Genomic DNA, 19,101 nt, shown 5'->3' with positions numbered 1-19,101 from the left:
CACGTTTCAGTGCACTTTTCCTTTTCAGGCGGTTTCATGTTAAGTTTTCTTCCAGTGATCGAAAGAAATTGACGGCTTTTACTGGGACACTGTGCTAAAAATAGGATTTCATCAAGCTCTCATTTTATTGTTGTGCCATTCTTCTAAAACACAAGGAGTTTTTCTTGTTCCCTTCGACTGGCACACCTCGTTGTTTAGAAACTAGAACATGTAACATGTTTAACAATCCTGACAAGCTCTAAATCAGAATCATTCTGGTGAAACTAAACTTCTGCTCTCTTTGTTTTACCTTTACTTATTCAACATACGACATGTCAAACAAACATGTCTTGATAGTATACGGAAGCAGCAAAGACTAGTCAGATCTCAGGTGTCTTAATATTGAAAGAAATGATAAGTAGTCTGTTCTCTTCATTCCATTACTTTTCACTTGGTTGCACTGCTCCCAGTTCTTTTATAGTGTCAGGTTTCTGCAAAGTGTAGGAGGAAGTAGATTCAGTATAAAGTGAATTTAATGAACAAAAGCAACATTGTACAAAAGATAATCAAAGGTTTAAATGAAAAAGGGATTGATATCTAATTCAGTTTATTTTAGGTACCGACAGAATTCCTTCGTTACTACCTAGTACCGATTCACGGAAAATCAAACAGTACCATGTTTTGGTACCTAAACGCATCCATGTGACTGAGCGGGAATGGAAGAGTTGCCGGTTTTCCATGCAGGACCTGAACATAACATTGCACGCACAGGATGACGTCAGTAGCTACAAGTAGAGTAAACAAAAACATGGCTGATAGTAAGCAGTCCAGAGTATGGCTCCGCTTTCTTTTTTTTTAAAAAGGGTGAGTTCTTAGAATGTATAAATATTTATTGTATTATACATATTATCAGTGCCACACACACCAAGACAAGATGACTTCATATTTACTTCCATAAACGGTGCATACTCCAAACTGATAGAAAACACACTTAAAGGGGACATATCATGGCTTTAAATCCTTCCTTTTTACATATTAATCATACAGTTGTGGTCTATATAAAGCGGAACTGCAATGCTTGGGTCTGAATTCCTCATTATTATAGCTCCACAGGCCCCTTTTCTGATGTGATTCTGAGAGCAACTCGTTTTGGTGCGGTCTCTTTAAATGCAAATGAGACACTCCATACCCCGCCCCCTCTCCAGGTGACACTCGGTTCAACTCCACCCTGCTCGGCCATTTTTGTAGTTTGATAGAAGAGATACGGCTATGTAGCGGCGCATACAACTTTTTATTCAGATGTTATTTACAAAATGTCAACAATGGAAGACTTGTCCATCCAGCCTTACATGTTCGAGCCAGAGTCGGACCCAGCGGAGCGAGATGAGAATGATGATGAACCTGCAGAACCCTAACAAGTGAGCTAACACAAGCACCGAGCTAATGCTAGCGCCAAACTAATGTCACGAAATGCATTTTAATACAGTCTTTTCAAAGACAAAAATGGCAAAATGAAATGACTAATGAAAACTTTAGACTTAAATTAAATCACGTAGGCCATATCATCAAGGATCTAAAACGAGCACACAGCGCTAACATATGAAGTCTGAAGACGGTGCAACTGCTAATGCTAACAAAACAAAAACAGGGACGTCTTATCATCACACTTTTTAGCGTTATTTACAGCTTACCGAAGTGCTCTGTTCGTCGTCTCCAAAGATAGAAGGAATTGAACCCTCAATCAGACAAAGTCTTTCGGCAAATCCTTCTTTATACTGGTGGAGGTTGCTGAAGCAGTCATCCTTGAAGTGCTTCGCGCACACAAAAATGATCTTACCCACAGATGTGGGTACATTTTCATGAAAAATAAAACTCAACCAGGCACTTTGAAAAGGTTCTGATGCTGGGAGACGGTGTAATGAAGCGTGTGGGTTACTACATCCAACAACCGAACATTTTGACTTACCCTCTCGTAACTTCTGCATCCTTGAGCTTGGACTACAAAATAAAAGCGAGAAATAAAAATGGCGGATTGCTCGGAGTGTTGGACCTGGAGTTGATGTACTAATTTGGCAGTTCCGCTGCAAATACTGTGATGTAATAGTTCAAAAAACGTAATAGAGAATAGAAAAATCAAAACAGATTGAAAAATATGAGCAAAACAGAATATAAAGATATCTACGGAGCACCTGAAGAGACTAATTAGATTTTTTATGTACTTCTAAGCACTCTAAATATACAACAAAATGCATTTAAGGGCTAAAAAAGTGGATTTAGCATGATATGTCCCCTTTAATGTGTAGATATGAACAAGCACACAAAAAAAAATCAGATTTTATTTTTCTCATTTTTGGTTTTTGGTTTTGGCCAAGAATTTTCAGCCTTTTTGGGCTGGATGTGACTTAAATGTGCATTACCTGATTATGTCTTTCTTTGATTTTCCTCTTTATTTGAGAGAGCGCTTGTTTCCAAATTTTCTATAATATCTTCTTTTTTTTTATCACGGATAACACAAGAATGTGTATCTGAGCTACTTTTGAGCTGTTATTGCCACTTCTGTTGCACACCGAGCGGGGCGCAGCCTACAGAAAGCTGCCTCTTTTTTAACACACGGGAAGCGCCGCAGAGCGCTCGGCCCGACGGGAGCGAACACGAGACGGATAGGACGTCCCATCGGAGGTGATGAGAGGAGATTAAATCGATTCAGAGGAGCAAAGTGCAGATGGTGGGTCCAGTCTGACTTGAGACCCTCAGAATCAGTAGTTTGGCATCATGTCGACAAAAATATAAATACAATAAAGCTGTCGTTCTATCCAGTGTTTCCCTAACTATGGGCCTGGATGGAGTTTTTCAACTGAGGCACCAGTGGAAACGCTGTACAGTAATAAATAATTTCAATTGTAAGCTCTTGCAAAAGATAATATGACTCTAATCAACAACCTAGCGGCGAGCAGGTTTGATTAAGTCCCGGCTGCTCTAAAAAGACTTTTTTTTTTTTTTTTTCAATATATATTTATTGATTTTTGTGAAAACAGAATACAATAACACAGGACATACAAAAAACAAACAATTACAATTGGCCCGTGCATACAATTAGTACCATATTCAAAATGAGAATGCTCTTTTAATAATGGAGGAGATTTCAAGTCCAGAATATGTCAGGAATGGTTCCCAGGTTTTTTTTAAAGATATTGTCCTTATGATGCAGCCGACAGGTCAGGAAATCTAAAAGGACTTTTAAAGAAAACAACAAAAACATCTAGTGTTATGTTTTATTTTTGGATAGAGCTTACAGTTTAAATCATAGGTGGAGTTTGAGATTCTTGCCAGAGGGGGTGGGGGAAAGAAAAAATAGAATTCTATAAATATATACCATTTCAAGATTTGGCCCAACCACAATATGTGTAACATATACAAAAACGCAAAAATGAAGTGAAGAAGAATTGCACAACAGAAGAAAAACCAACCTAAAGTCTCAAAGGTTTGGGACCATTTCACTGAAAACTTATACTACACCTGAGGTAGAACTAACATACTGTATGTGACATGTAAGTAACAGTAATATGTTAGAATCAAAGCAGCAGAAAACTATTTTATTAAAAAAAAAAAGTGCATTCAATTTGGCTGGCAGGAGAAAAACAACAGTGTTTTACAGCTTTGGGTGTGGCAGGATACTCGTAACATTTTGATCTATTTTGTTTGTTGCTTTAGCGCTGACTTGATTAAAAAATAGTTTGCTAATAGGGATGTAGCGATTTTTTTATACTTATTTCTGATTTATTTACTTTCTTGATTATTTCTGATACTTTGATTTTTGCTCATCTGAAGCTGAGATTCAATATGAGTAAGAAATCCATATATTTCTACTTGAGATAAAACTTCCATCCTTCATCAAAGGCTTCTCATGACATCTGAGGTTTCCCAGTGAGACAATGGTAAGAGATGAAGGTGAAAACAAAGACGGTAAATGTACTGTTTTGTGTGTCTTTGTCCAATAAGAAAGCGTTACACAGATAAGTCGTCATGTGTGACAGCTGTGATGTTCTTTTTACGCTCTGCTCGTGCTTTGCTTCACAACGACAGCGAACCTGTCAACCATGACAAACTCAATCTGACTCCCCATTGGTGCAATGTGTGCGCTGTAGGACCCCCAACACATTACTGGGTCGCCCCCCCCCCCCCATGGTAAAGTAATTAGGTCTTCGTTTGACAACCGGACCATCAGTTTCACACCAGTGGTTGTCGTTTTTAATTACTTTAGGGTTCCAGAAAGCGATTATCATTGGAATGAAAATAGATTTACACTCTTTAAGATTATTGCGTTCATTCAAATCCCGACTCAAATAGCAAAGTCAAACAGTTGCTGTCTCCTCCTCCTCCCTCTTTTTATTTAAGGCGGTTGGCAACCAAGGCAGGGAGCATTACTGCCCAAAGATAGGTTTTAAATTTGCTTTAAATGTGCTTTAGTCACGTCACAACGAGAATTTTTGGTGAGAACGGACTGAATGCTCTTCTCATCCCGTTCCATCTTGCCCCGTCATTTAGATCACGTGATGCAATAAGTCTGCTACCACCTTGCTAGCTAACCTGGCCTTTTTGGTTGTGACAAATGGGAAAATGGCTTGAAAACCCCGTCTAGTAATTTACATTGTCTTAAAAGCCCTAATTTGAGATCAAAGCTCCACATATGGCATTACACGGTGAAGAATCTGATAAAAACACTTTGGTGTTTGGTTTGTTCACAGGTTCCAGTCAATTTTTATTTCTGGGTTATTGTCTACTGATATTAAGTATTGAGAATTGTGTTCCAATAAAAATAATTCAGTACACTGCTGATATTTTTGTTCTATTTCCACATTAATAAACACATTTGAAGAATGTTCTTGAACAACTGATTATTTCCTTATTGTACATTATTAACTGACATCAGTGCCTTTAATTGTAAAATAATATATTTTCTCTTGGGTCTGTATTTCCATTGTAGGTTTGGCCTTAAATTTTCTTTAAATTGGTATTAAAAAGATCTTAAAAAGTCTTCAATATAACTTCTTCCTACCTGTAGTCACCCTGGTAACAGTTGTCTGAATAAATGAAACCCTTACCATACTATTCAAAAACAAGACAAACAGAATCTTGCTGGAAGGCTAAAAATGTGAGTGCGTGTGCGTAGTCTTTTTCCTTGAATGCCTGATTGGTCAATGACTGTCCCTGTGTGTGGTATGATGTCTTTCACTTTGTGTGTTTGTGTGTGATCCCATTATCACACAATTGTGGTTTCACCTTGACATTTCTAATCACAGAATTGTCCACAAATAGCATCAAAACCACTGATTTCTTCAATTTTCTCTTTCTTTTGCTTCAGTCGGATCGAAAAAGCTCTTCAGGAGTACACCCAGATTAAAAAAACAAAACAAAAAAACAACAAAATTCATAACAGCAATGATTAGTGCATAAGTGGGTAGGCATGAAGTAGTCATTCAGCACGTCAAAAATCAGTTTATCATTATATCCCTGTATAAGGACAAATGTAGCTGATTCCATTTTTATGAAGGTGAACTTTTTCCTTGAGTATTTAGTTTGTCATTATAACAAATGGGAAGTTGTTTGATTGTGAGCTGTTATTTAAGAGAAACAGGATGTGGGTTCCATTTTAAGTAGAAACACCAAAAGACTTTAATGAATTTAATTATATTTTTATTCGTATTGCAAAACTAAGTGTAACTCCACCTTAAAAACATTTTTTTTCCTGCTGATCACATGTATGATTAGGTATGAAGTAATGTAGTTTATTGATCCTAGTCCCACTCTAAGTATTCAAATTTAGTGTTTTAGTTGTAAATTGTCAGAGTGACTGCCCTCTATGGGTTGAATGTGGGCGATTGCAATTGTGTTTTTCTATTGGCTGAGAACAAGATCAGCGGCGTCTTTTTGGATCAGCGACCTCACTAACGTCACTGTTGGCCCCACCCCTCCTACTAAAGATGGGAGGAGGGACTAGGTCTCCTCCTCTCACAGCCCTCAGTGAGCATTGATTGACAGCTCCATGCAGAAATGTGCAGTGCTGTGGGGGCGGGGCTGCTGTGAGTGGGCGTGTCTTAACTATTCTAGGAGCCATGCTCATAACAAGGGATTTTTTTTTTTTTAAATTTCTCCCTGATTGCAGATCAACAAAAACCTGGGGGTGTACTTACACTTTAATGACCACAACCCCATTTATGCCATTTTTAAGACATTCAAACAGAATTTTTTCAGTATGACATTTATGGTAAGTTTACACCAAACGCGTCAAAATTGTGCCTCACGCGCGTAGTTGGACGCTTGTGCTCATTGAATACAGATGCTTGTCACCAGTGTTGAAGATGCTTTGGCCATGCGTCTAGCACGTCGAGGGGAGGGGCTTCTCTGTTGCCAATGGTGTTCATAGAATGATGATATTGTGGAGATCAGTTACGTTCATAATTCACCCAGTGACATTGAAGTGGTGGGGAACATTATTGTGTTGAGAAGGCTGTTTTTCCGGTCAGATGTATGTTGGTGTGACTCATTGTATGCACTGTGATGTTAGAGGGCTATAGAGAAGTGTGGGTGAAAGGAGAATAAAGTTTGGAGTTCCTTGCTGAACACGCCGCCTCCGGCTCCCGTTCATCAGCTCTACATTATTGAGTGAGTGGCTTGACTTTATTTGCGCCTCAGCACCGTTTCTGGATTCACCAGCACTGCACTCGGATGAGAGTCGCTTTCAGCGCTACTTCCATCTCTCCCGTGCTCAGTTTGACGACCTGCTGACCGGCATCGTGCTCGCATCTCCTACCAGAACCCCAACTACAGGCGCTCTATGCCAGCAGAAGAGCGCCTGTCCATCTGTCTCTGTCTCCGCTTAGTGTTTTTTTTTTTCTTCTTCTCATTATTCTGATACGCCACGGTTGGGGAAAGCTCCTGATTGGTTGACGCGCCACGATATGCCCCAAAAGTTCAACAATCCCAACTCTAGCATCGGCTGCGTTGGAAGCGCTGGACTCACGTCAAAAGTGTTTGCCGCGCGAAAAGCTTCAAAACACGGCGCACAGGAGGCGTGGGACGCACAACGGGACCTGCGACACTCCCTAGAAGCGCGTCCACCATATAATGTGAATGTAAACCTGCCACTTTCGACGCGTTTGGTGTGAACGCGCCATTACACCAGGATTTTCACCAGGAATTTTTATGAAGTAAAGATAAATATTGTTTTTTTTTAATTATCTTTGTTCCAGCCTTGCTTTAAAGCCAAAAGTTATTTGTTGAATTGGTGAAGTGTCATAATGAATGGAGTTTGCGTTACTCATGCTTGGTATAGGTCCTCAACTGATAAATACTCAGTGACTGTATAGGAAAGAAATTATTATTTTTTTTTTATTAAAAGACTGATTTGAAGACGCGCTTTTTAAATTTAAATGAGGCATTATATGGGACCTGCAGTAATATTGGGGTTGTGATGGACAGAAAATCGCCTGTAGTAAATAGACGGTGTGGCTGACATACAGTATGTGTTCCTCGATTATGCAGATTAAGGAGAGAGTTAAAATGACGCCTGGATGTTTTTTTTGTGTCCAAGTGTGCAACAATTATTACGACGGCACCGATTAATAAAAAAATAAAAAATAAATGCCCCCCACGCTGGTTGAAACACAGTCTCGGGGGCGACATCACAGTGTAGATGATCAAAATCACACTGTAGGGGGCATCTACACTCAACAGCACTGGCAGGAACCTTGTAAAAAAATAAAACCTGATATACATTAATAATTATTCATGGAATGCAGTATTTGAAAAAATCGTCTGTGGTTTGGACACATTACACTTATTTGCATGAACTAAAGAATCTCAGCTGCCATTTGACCTTTTATTTATCGCATACACCCACACATGTAAAGGGAGTAAATGAAAAGGAGGTAAAGCAGTAAAAAACTTGCTTGCATTTCTGCCTTTGCAGGTGGAAATACTCTTATTTCTCCCCAAGTGCTCCACAACAAGGTTTTTAACAGCCTCGTTGACTGCTACAATGCAGCGCAGATTTACCTGCTGTTTCCTCTGCTATAAAAGGGCCTTTGGCTTTGTTCTGTGATGTAGTGCTAGCTGAGGAGGTGTGCGGGGTCTCACTGTGGGGGAGGAAGGCACAACGCAATCACAGCCACCAATATGTCAAAAGTAATTAGGCTGATCAGGAAGTGTGTGTGTGGGTGTGTGTGTGCCCTATTACGTACATAGAAGTGTGAGTTGGAGGTATCTATGCACTGTTAATTAGACTGATGAGTAGATCGACTCTAATAAGCCCTGCACACGCCACCATTATGTGGTGCTTTGTTCTGATTACACTGCCTTTCTAGTTTTAAAGTGATTTATTTTGTTTTAAAGCTCACTCTGCTTTTTGGTGAGAGCACTAAAGCATAAAAACTTTTTAATGAAGACTGAGAGCCAAAATGAGCACTTTGGGTAAAATATAATATCAAGATGAACAAAAATGAATTTGAGAATTTTACCCAGTTTAATTAATGTTTCAGCCAAAATTGTAGTAAGTTAGCCACACGTTGCTTTTATCAGTAGTCAGATGTGATTAAAAAATAAATCTGACACTGAGATTTTGTTTGAACATTTTTAATCAGTGGTTTCCCACCTTTTCTTCCGATTTTATTATCGTAAATTTCTGGCGATCCCCAGAAGCTTTTTTTTTTTTTAAATTAAAATTTTTTTTTTCATCTTGTTGTACTGTTACTAAATATAGAGTAGCCAGTATGAGGCAAGGCAAGGCAAATTTATTTGTATAGCGCATTTCATACTCAAGGCAACTCGATGTGCTTTACATGATAAAACATTCAATTGTTTAAAATCAATAAGAACATTTAAAATAATCAGTAAAATCAAGTAAAATCATCAGTAAAATCAATTAAAATCATCAGTAAAATCAATTAAAATCATCAGTAAAATCATCATGACATCAACAACATGACTAAAAATCTCTCTCTCAATCATATGCAGTAGAGAAAAAAAGTGCCTTTAACTTTCATTTAAAAATGTTCACGAGTGCACAATAGTGACAATATGTGACCAGTTCAGATATTTTTGTACTGCATTTTATTTTAGCAAGATTTATATTTGAGAAAATAAAGGTATAGAATACAGTTGTTTGGGATTGTGTGGTGTTTTAATTTGAAAAAGAACAATCATTGTTTAATTGTGCTAAATAGATAAATAAAGAAAATAATTAAAAATATATATATAATTTGAATGAGTAATTTTTTTTTAATTTGATTATCACTAGACATTTCAGGTGACCCCCATTTTATTTCCAGGTGACAGGTTGAAAAACCATGAATAGGAACATGAATTGAAATGATTGTCTTCGTGCTTCGTGTTATGTTGCACCTTTGCATTGTTGTTTCCATTTGACATTTTAAATCAAACAGGTTTTTTTTTTTTAAAGCTTTTTGTGTTCTTCCTAAAGGTAAACCTATATATATATAAACAAGCAAAATACTGAAGGTGGGGATCAGTATGTTTTATTAAAAACCTCTCTTTCTTGGCAACATTTTACTAAACGCACTCGAGCTAAAAATGATACAGTGACACTTGTCACTGTCTGAGAAAGCTTTATTCACAGATTATGTAGTTGACTGCATATTTGTGTGACAAGTGTTTTTTATTCTCCTTTCTCCTTGTGGAGAGCTGAAAATCTGGGTTTTGCTTTAATTACCACAGCCTTGAAGAAGAGAAGCACCTGAGCTGGGCTCGGGATGAAGGATTGGGATATGGAGTAAAAGAGGAGGAAGGAGGAGGGGAGGATGTGAGCACTTAATGAGAAGGTGGTGGTACAAGAAGGAGAGCGTGTCAGGAATGGAGGGGGGTGGTTTGCCTGTGGTGGCCTTGTGGTGTAATATTGTTAAGTCTTTTTATTACAAGCTGCTCCAGGTCTCAGGGCTCATGCTATTACAAAGAGCTGCAGGTTAAGGTCCTCCTTGTCAGCAGGACAGCGAGCTTTTGTTGGCTGGCGTGTGACAGCGTGTCTGCCCTGCTGTGTTCAATCTGGGTTTAACGTGGAGTGTAATTTAGTCGCTTTTTCAAAGAAAAAAAGCCAAACACCCACTTAACCACAAAGCACAGATTTAAAAAAAAAAAAAATGGGCTTAAATACAGTTTTAATACAATTGATTAGCATCCTTTTCCTACAAAACCTACAAGACAAAGGTGAAAAGTAATTACTGCTCTGAAACAAAGCAAAAACACATGTTATATATCAAAGTGGCACATAAGGTGTATTAGATATATAAAGATAATGTTCCAGGGCTATTTTTAATTTAAAAGTGTGCAGATTCACCTCCTGGCCAGTGGGGGGCGCTGAACATGCACACGCATAGGTAGACAGTCCTACACCACAAACTCTCTGTTTACAATATGTGGAACAGCAATCGTGTGACTTTCGGTAAAACACATCACCACGCTAAAGGATGCACACAAAATATTGGAAAATGGAACATTAGTTTACCTGTCTAGAAGGAAAACAGCCACTTGCGCGTCCAAGACTGGCCCGCAATGCCCTCCATCTCGAATACGCCGGAGCAATATTTATTGACGTTTTTGCTTAATCGCCAAGATTTTGTCTTCCTACATCTAATGCGGGTTGATTTAAGAAATACATGTCGAGCAATGTTTTATGTGATACAGCAGACTCCGCATGTTCCTAAAGTCTGTGCTTTGCATTTAATTGGCCTGGTGGAGACTGCATTCCGTGGATGTCCGCCCGACTATGTTTGAGTCTTTACAGTGAAGAGTAAGCACACAGGCAACATCGGGGCAGCTAAGTAGCTGCAGGGGTTCTCAGCTGAAGGAAAGAGCATCCAAGCAATTCTCCTGTATTAAATAGACAGTGCGGCTGATGCAAATTAAAATAAGAGTTAAAACAACCTTTTGTGTCCAAGTGTGCAACAATTATTGCAACGGTACCGTTTAAAAGTAGGGATGTCCGATACAACTTTTTCACTTCCGATACAATACCGATATTGCAGCCTTGAGTATTGGCCGATACCGATATCGATCCAATACCATATCAGCACGAATCATGCATACTTTTATTACTTATTTTGAAGTGTGGAATGTTAGAAAAGGCTTGATTAAGTGATGTTACTCAAACAGAGAACTATAGTGAGCAATTCAAGTTCACTTCAGTTATTTTTCACAGCGTAGGAGTTCAAAATCACAGCGTCGGGGGCTCCTATGCTCAACAGCACTGGCGAGAACACTGATCGAAACCAGCTTTTCCTCAACAAATCAGCATGTTTAGTGCACAGTTAGTGTGTTGCCAGAAATGAAGGGATGTGGATGTAGATTGTTCAAAAACTGTTAAGTAAGATGTATCAAAATTTCAAAGAGGTAAGAAATATATTTTATGTTAGTATGTACTTAAGCAATGTATACATTAAGGTGGAAGCCTAGTTTTTTGGGACATTAGTCAGTTCTTTAAATTAGTTCTTATAGCTTTCGTCACTAGGCATTATTCAAGTTGAACCTTTCACATTGACCACACTGTTTATATGAGCATCACTGGTCCTTTGTAATGGGAAATAATTCTCATTGTCCTTTATGGTGATTTTTTATTCACTGAGGGAACAATAACCACAATGACCTACATGAGCACGTTGATGTAAATTAATCTTCCTAAATTTAACCCCCCCAGTTTTCCATTCTGCCTTGTTTTGCATTGGTTTGACAAAAGCCCAGCTTTTATAGTTCATCTGGCTCCTCACACAGCAGTGTTTTCCATTAGCTTCTGCAAATGATGACATTTTAATAAGTGCTGCTGTCTATGCTTTTGTTGTCAAGTTCTCATTATGCTATAAGACATTGCTTTTAAGCATCCTTGTTGCAGCCTCAGAGGGTGTAATTATTTTATTTTAAATGTATTTCCGTGTCAGTGTGCCAACCAACTGTGGTTTCTTTACGCTGTCAGGTTAGTGAGTAAAGGTTTCTCTGACAGAAACATCTGACACGGTGCATACAGGTGGGGATTAAAATCATTAGTGATGCCCAGCTCAGCAGAGTACTACCTACACACATTAACATAATTGCCATTTATTTAATTGCATCACTGCTGCTGACTGATTTCACCTGTGCACAATTATACTTAATTTATTCTAACTGCCAGCGTAAGGCACTCGCGTGTAACACTGATCTTATTACTCACACAACTTGGAAGGATGAATTTAATCTTAAAACAGGGATTGGCATCAGTGCTATGACATAATAAATAGTGTTAACTCTGCTTTGCCAACGATGACTTGGTTGAAATAGTGTATTTTGATAAACTTCTGCCATTATCTTAAACTAACCAAGGATTCAAGTCATGAGTCACTGTTTTCAAGCATGCATTTCTTTGATTTCTGTGAAGTCAAGGAAGCATCTTAAAAAAAGCTCACATTAAATGTACTTAAGTACAGTGTATGAAAGTATCTTGTGAAAAAAAATGCTCAAGTATCAAAAGTAAAAGTAAAGCAGGAGGGTCTTCCTGCTAATATTTCTAATTAAAGCAGAACTAAGTTACTTGTAAAACTTGCTTTTCCTTGTAAAAGCATTACATTAACCCTAAACCTAATCCTAATCCTAACTCTAACCCAAATACGCTACGAAGGTGTACTTCAGTAACCGTACCAATAGCACCTGGGGTTGTCCGTACGGCAACCGTACAAATAGACACTTTCTTTATTATAGCCTATATACAGTACCCTGTAGCCTATATCACCCAGCCTCCTAGTATCTGTTATAATGATAAAAAGTATCAGCTAGCTTTCCTCAAATTTGAATTAGGCCTCCTCTACGTCTCCACTCAAAGATGCCTCCTCACCATACCACCTTCTGTTTTCTCTAACAGAGACAGTGATGGATACAAGGACAGCGACTGCTGAGCTCGGCTGGATATCGTTCCCTGCCAACGGAGTAAGAACAATGTGTAAATGTTGAATGTATGTCTGTGTGTGTGTATATTCTACCCTTGGGATAAAGCAGCTTGACTACACTTTGAAGCTGTTCATTATTGGGTCTGTCAAAGTCCTAATTACAGTAGCAAGGTGACACCAATTAACCATTATTGATGCAATGCAGAATAGATTTACTTTGTAGAGTCTATAATAGAATCTCGTCTTGGTCGTTGTGATGTGTGTGGCATGTGGCGTCTAATTATGATGAATAGAGAGAGAGAGAGAGAGAGAGAGAGAGAGAGAGAGAGAGAGAGAGAGAGAGAGAGAGAGAGGAGAGAGAGAGAGAGAGAGAGAGAGAGAGAGAGAGAGAGAGAGAGAGAGAGAGAGAGAGAGAGAGAGAGAGAGAGAGAGAGAGAGAGAGAGCGAGAGAGAGAGAGAGAGAGAGAGAGAGAGAGAGAGAGAGAGAGAGAGAGAGAGAGAGAGAGAGGATTTAGAAATGATAGAATCCTGGAGAAGTTTTAATCTGTGTTGGTTCCTGGAAAACCTATTAATCATTCTACCCTCTTCCTCTCTCTCCTACTCCAGTGGGAGGAGGTCAGTGGCTATGATGAGAACCTAAACACCATTAGGACGTACCAAGTGTGCAACGTGTTTGAGCCCAGCCAGAACAACTGGCTCCTCACCACGTACGTAGACAGACGTGCGGCGCAGCGCATCTACGTGGAAATCCGCTTTACCGTACGAGACTGTGCCTCCATCCCCAGCGTCCTGGGCTCCTGTAAGGAGACCTTCAACCTCTACTACTTAGAGACTGACAGGAGCATGTCGGATGGGATCAAAGGGGTGGAGTACTGGGCCAATGCCCCCTTTTTGAAGGTAAATACACAACAATAATTATGTGATGTTGCTGTATACATTATATGTATGGATATTTTAAATGGTAACGTTAAATGGAACTTTTATAACTCCAACTTTTAGGGCTTTGTTGATATAAAGCTGCTGGAAACCAAAAATTTTTATCATTTAAAGACATAGTGTAGGCTTCATGCATACAGTAGATAGATCAAAAATTATTTGCTCGAGAAAAAATGTAAAATGTTGAAATTGTTGATCAAAAGTTTGTTTTGATCTCCACTGTAAAAACTCTCTTATTGACATTGTCGGAAAAGTTGCAGGCATTGCATTGTGGGATGTGGAGTCCTGTAGACGGATGCTAGAATTCTTTTTACTTCATTCCTAGTGTGATTTCTTGTGTTTGCCCCCAAAAATGCTGCCAACGTGATTTCTCTACACATTTCTGAATTTTTTGTGGCAAAACAATGGCTTGTTTTGGGCTTACACGAAAAGATACAATACAATAAATGATATGTATTGTGGAGTGAGGTGATATCACAGGGAATACTGGAACTTAATCAGCATTAGAGTTGTGCTAGTATTCCATAAAAAGTTGGAAAACGCAGATTCGTTTTCGCATTTGTCACATTTCATAGTAAAAGTTTGTTAAACTTGTGGGGCCTCTACTACGAAGCTGGATTTCCTCTTTTTGCTCTAACTTCTGGGATTTATTTTGTGTGTCTTGTACTATGACGCTGGCTGTGATGGATGAAGGATGGAGCGTGCACGTTGGCAGGCTGAAATCACCTTGCTTATGTGAACGTATTTATATCCTGCTTTGTAGTACAGCTGCTCTGGGAAGGAGAATGTTTGGTTAGGTGAAGCCCACTAGCGGAGAGCAATCCTAGATATACTTATCCAGCTTCATAGTACGCTGCTTATGATGTTGAATTTTAATGCATTTAGTTCTTATTTTCTTACTATATAATTAGTTTAAAACCTAATATGTTTTCCCAATGTAGAATGTTTTAGTTATTGATTCTTGACACGTTGTACAGACTTTTCACCTCTTTTCTCATCTCTGTGCTTCCAGGTGGACACCATTGCTGCCGATGAAAGCTTCTCCCAGGTTGATTTCGGGGGTCGGCTGATGAAAGTAAACACTGAAGTGAGGAGCTTTGGCCCACTTTCTAAAGGCAGGGGCTTTTACTTGGCGTTCCAGGATCTTGGAGCTTGCATGTCCCTTCTGGCTGTAAGAGTTTTCTACAAGAAATGCCCCAGCGTCGTGCAAAACTTTGCATTTTTTCCAGAGGTATAGAGGAAATGTTCATGAGGTATAGTTGGTTGTTGGTTCACGTGTTGTATGTAACCTTTTTTGCAGACGCTAACTGGAGCCGAGTCGACATCTTTAGTCATTGCCAGGGGAAGCTGCATCCAGAACGCAGAAGAAGTGGATGTGCCTATAAAACTCTACTGTAATGGAGACGGAGAGTGGATGGTTCCTATTGGCAGCTGCAGCTGCAAATCTGGTTATGAACCCGACAATGGAAACGTGTGCCGAGGTAATTATGTATACCAGGGGTGTCAAACTCATTTTAGTTCAGGGGCCAAATATAGAGCAGTTTTATCTCAAGTGAGCCACAGATTTTATGCAAGAAAACAAGTAATTTCAGCATTATTGTACCACAGTTTGCACTTCTATGCATACATAAAATATAAAATATGTAAGAAACCAACCGTATCCTAGCAATAAGTGATAAATATCAGTCCCAAAAGGATCTTCACTTCAAATTTCCTAGATTTTGTAACCAATTTCTATTGCAGTAAGGGAAATGTGATCATAATTTGAGGAAAATTAAATGATTTTGTTGGAATTTTGACTTTTTTTTGTTTATACAACGTTTAATATTAAAAATGACTGCAATCATGTGATATAACCACTGGGACAACTGTGAGCCCCTGCAAAAATTGTTGAGTTTTTTTACACAATAATTCATGTTTTCTCTGTCATTTTTACTTTCTACTGCGGGCCGAATTAGATGATCCAAAGGGCCGGGTTTGGCACCCGGGCCATGAGTTTGACACATGGGATGTAGAGTCTTTGATGTTTTTGTAAAATCCAGCAATCGTGCAACAGCACACACTTTGGATAATATCACGAAACTTCTTGCCAGAAGAACTTGTAGGCATCTTGCACTAAGTAAACTAAATGTATCCAAAAATTCAGCCAATGCAACCTGCTGGTGCAATCTGCATGTCCAAACCCATTCTGGAACTACTGAAACAGGCTGACGCCACAGGAGCACTGTTGTAACCAGATTTTATGAATTGAACAGAAAAGGAATTGGTTTGCAAATTAAAGTCAGGGTCAGACGGTTTGGCATTGGTGCAATTTCATTAGTAGGGGTGTGATGATACACTCAGCTCACAAGATGAGACACGACACGATATTGGGTTCACGAGAGCAAGAACAAGACGAGATTTTTAAAAAACTACAATGACAAAATATATGACTGGACCAACAGACTTATTTAACAGAGTTGCACATGCATTTTGAAATGTTTTATTATAACTCTTTACATGCATGATGTAAGCATGAGCTTTTAATAAACTTCTTCTTCCACAAATTCAAACTAAAACTAAAGTTTTTAAAAGTTAAAATAAAACGAATGAAAAGAACAAAGAAAGAAATTATTTCAAGTGCAAACAATATTATGAGCAAAACCAAATCAAAGTTCGACTCTGTCAATACAAAGTGCAAATAGTGCAAACAGAGCCTAATGTATGTCATTAACAACATGCTGCAACTACACAGCCATGTTCTTTTAAATGTTAATAAACTTCTTCTTCCACAAATTGAAACGAGAACTAAAATTTACCTAAAGGTGCATTACTGCCCCCACAGGTCACAAATAGAAATTGCAGCATGGGTGATCGAGCCCAGTGAGGAGGTCTGGGGGATACTTTAGGTAGGCTGGGGCATTTCCGTGTACACACTGGTGGGTGAGGAGGGAGATCTTATATTCAATCCTTTGTTCCAGAGGGAGCCATTGCACTGATTTCAGGATGGGGGTGATATGATCATATTTGTGCATCCCCATCGGGATCCTAGCAGCACTCTTTTGGATGTATTGAAGCTTGCAAATGCTCTTGCTAGGGATCCCAATGAGGAGAGCATTACATTAGTCTAGCCTGGAGGAGACAAAGGCGCGTACCAGTTTTTCAGCGTCGGGCAGAGAAAGTGTGGGGCGGAGTTTAGCGAGCTGCTTGATGTGTGTGTCAAACGTCATGTGAGAATCCATTCTCACACCCAAGTTGGTGACTGCTGCGGAGAGTGGAATTTCCTGACCAGCAAAGGTGATAAAGTTTATGGGGGATGTTTGAACCTGATGTGGAGTGCCGACCAGCATGGCTTCGGTTTTGGAACGAACAAAATTGACTGTAGTTTGTTACCTTTTATATTTGCATGTTTTGGACATATCATCAGCTGTGTCTTACAACGACCACGAAACTAAACAAATGGCTTCTTCAGTGACTTGCAGGCTAATGTCTAATATAAGCTCGTCTCCATGCAGCAAGTAGCGATGACTGTTGCTTGAGATCCTATTTAGAAATGATGAATTAATCCTGAATAAAGTAGAAAAATGTATTCTGTTAGAAATTGAGTTAATTTTGATTGTCTCAGCTGAGTAATTCCATTCATGCACAGGATTTGTCATTTATTTTCTGCCCTTGGAAGCAGCTCACAATGTTCTCTGTGGTAACATTTGTCATGCAGACTGTTGTAAAGGTGCTGCAGGAATAGCTCCGCTGCTCTCATTCGTCCAGATATCATTTTTCCTCCTTTTTTTATATCTGGCCTTTCTTCCTATTTCCTTTTCCAAGATGTGCCCATCCTTTATTGTTTTCCCTAGAGTGCCTCATCAGTTTTTGTGAGTGTGTGTGGGTGATGGTAAAGGCGTGAACGCTTGTGATGTATGTACATATGGTAAAATGATAAGGGAGGCCACTTCATCCCGTGGTAATTAGTTTAGCATGTTCTAGCCAGATTAGTGCTCTCAAAATTGGTCAGGAGCTGCCAGAGACTTTTGATCTAATGCAGGGGTAGCTGGGAAACTGAATTAAAGAAAGGAAGAACTGAAATGATGACGGATGAAGGGGAAAAAGAAGGAAACCAACAGACTGAGAAGGAAGACTAATAAGGTTGGGAAAAACAGTCGTAAAGATAAAGTACTTTTACTTTCCAACTCTACAGAATTAAAACATTTGCATTCATTGATCAGAATGGTTCATATTTTCAGTGTGAAGCAAGTCAAAATAGCAACAGTTCATGTGAGGTCCTGATTAGTAACTATTGATAGATTTGGCGTATTTTTTATTTTATTTTTTAAAGATCAATGACCTGTAAAACATGACCTAAAAGCGATACAATTTAAAGTGTGTCCTGGACATTTGCCTAAACAACAACAATGTGGAATGTTCTGTACTTAGTGCTGTTTTTTTTATTTGAATACACAAAAATTAACTTGTTTTAGAAAATGTACAAAAAATCCATAAAACCATGAACATAGCTTACCTAAATTAAACAATGCATAATATTATATTATTATCATGCTAGCACTTTATGTTTTCATTTCTTTTTATTTATATCCCTAAACATGCTCTGACTAATTAAATTAAAGGAAAAGTAACAAAAATAGATTTTTTTTTCATCATTCAACATTTACTCTGAGAATTAACGTTTGTGTTTTATATTACCAAACAATGAACTGTTGAAAAGTGGTGGTCGGATCCAGTGGTGAAAGTAACAGATTAGAAGTATCACGTCACTGTAATTGAGTTGCATTCACGGGTACTTGTACTTTTTTGAGCATATTTCTAACTCAGTAATGTTACGTTGTGCTTAATTGCATTTTAGAAGATAACTTTTATGAATGAAAATCTCAGTGTCAAAAACAGCGGCACTGATGGTGTTCAAGCACAAACAGTGCAGTGTTTGATTCAGTTCATTAAAATACATATTCCTTAATTATTTAGTTGAACAATCAATTCTTTCACAACAAAAACATTGTATCTGCCTGACTCTTAATTTGAAAATAGAATAGGGTTGGGTTATTCATGCAGGGGGCGTGACCTCAATCTAGGGCTGGGCGATATGGACAAAAACTTATATCTTGATATTTTTTTTCTCAAAATAGTGATATATAATATAAATCTCAATCATTTCATTTGAAATAACATCTGACCAGAAAGTGCTGGGTTAAATTCAATGATCCAAAGGCTACACAGGCACATTTACTAACAAATAGCTACACAATATGTGCCACTTTTCTCTTTTTCTCCTCTA

At 38.6% G+C, this 19,101-nt stretch overlaps 1 protein-coding gene across 1 annotated transcript in view; it reads left to right on the top strand.

Annotated features, from left to right (window-relative positions):
* LOC114461555 (ephrin type-B receptor 1-like) overlaps positions 1-19,101 on the top strand; it is a 110,103-nt gene that overhangs the window by 34,643 nt on the left and 56,359 nt on the right. The window contains exons 2-5 of the mRNA XM_028443725.1: positions 12,875-12,939; positions 13,506-13,796; positions 14,848-15,066; positions 15,136-15,316. Coding sequence (XP_028299526.1) covers positions 12,875-12,939; positions 13,506-13,796; positions 14,848-15,066; positions 15,136-15,316 — 756 coding nt within the window. The remainder of the gene's footprint in view (positions 1-12,874; positions 12,940-13,505; positions 13,797-14,847; positions 15,067-15,135; positions 15,317-19,101) is intronic.

This window comes from Gouania willdenowi, chromosome 4, assembly GCF_900634775.1.
Source record: "Gouania willdenowi chromosome 4, fGouWil2.1, whole genome shotgun sequence".
Taxonomy (NCBI): Eukaryota; Metazoa; Chordata; class Actinopteri; order Blenniiformes; family Gobiesocidae; genus Gouania; species Gouania willdenowi.
Note: the sequence above shows the minus strand (reverse complement) of the source record. Positions and strands in the feature narration are given on the sequence as shown.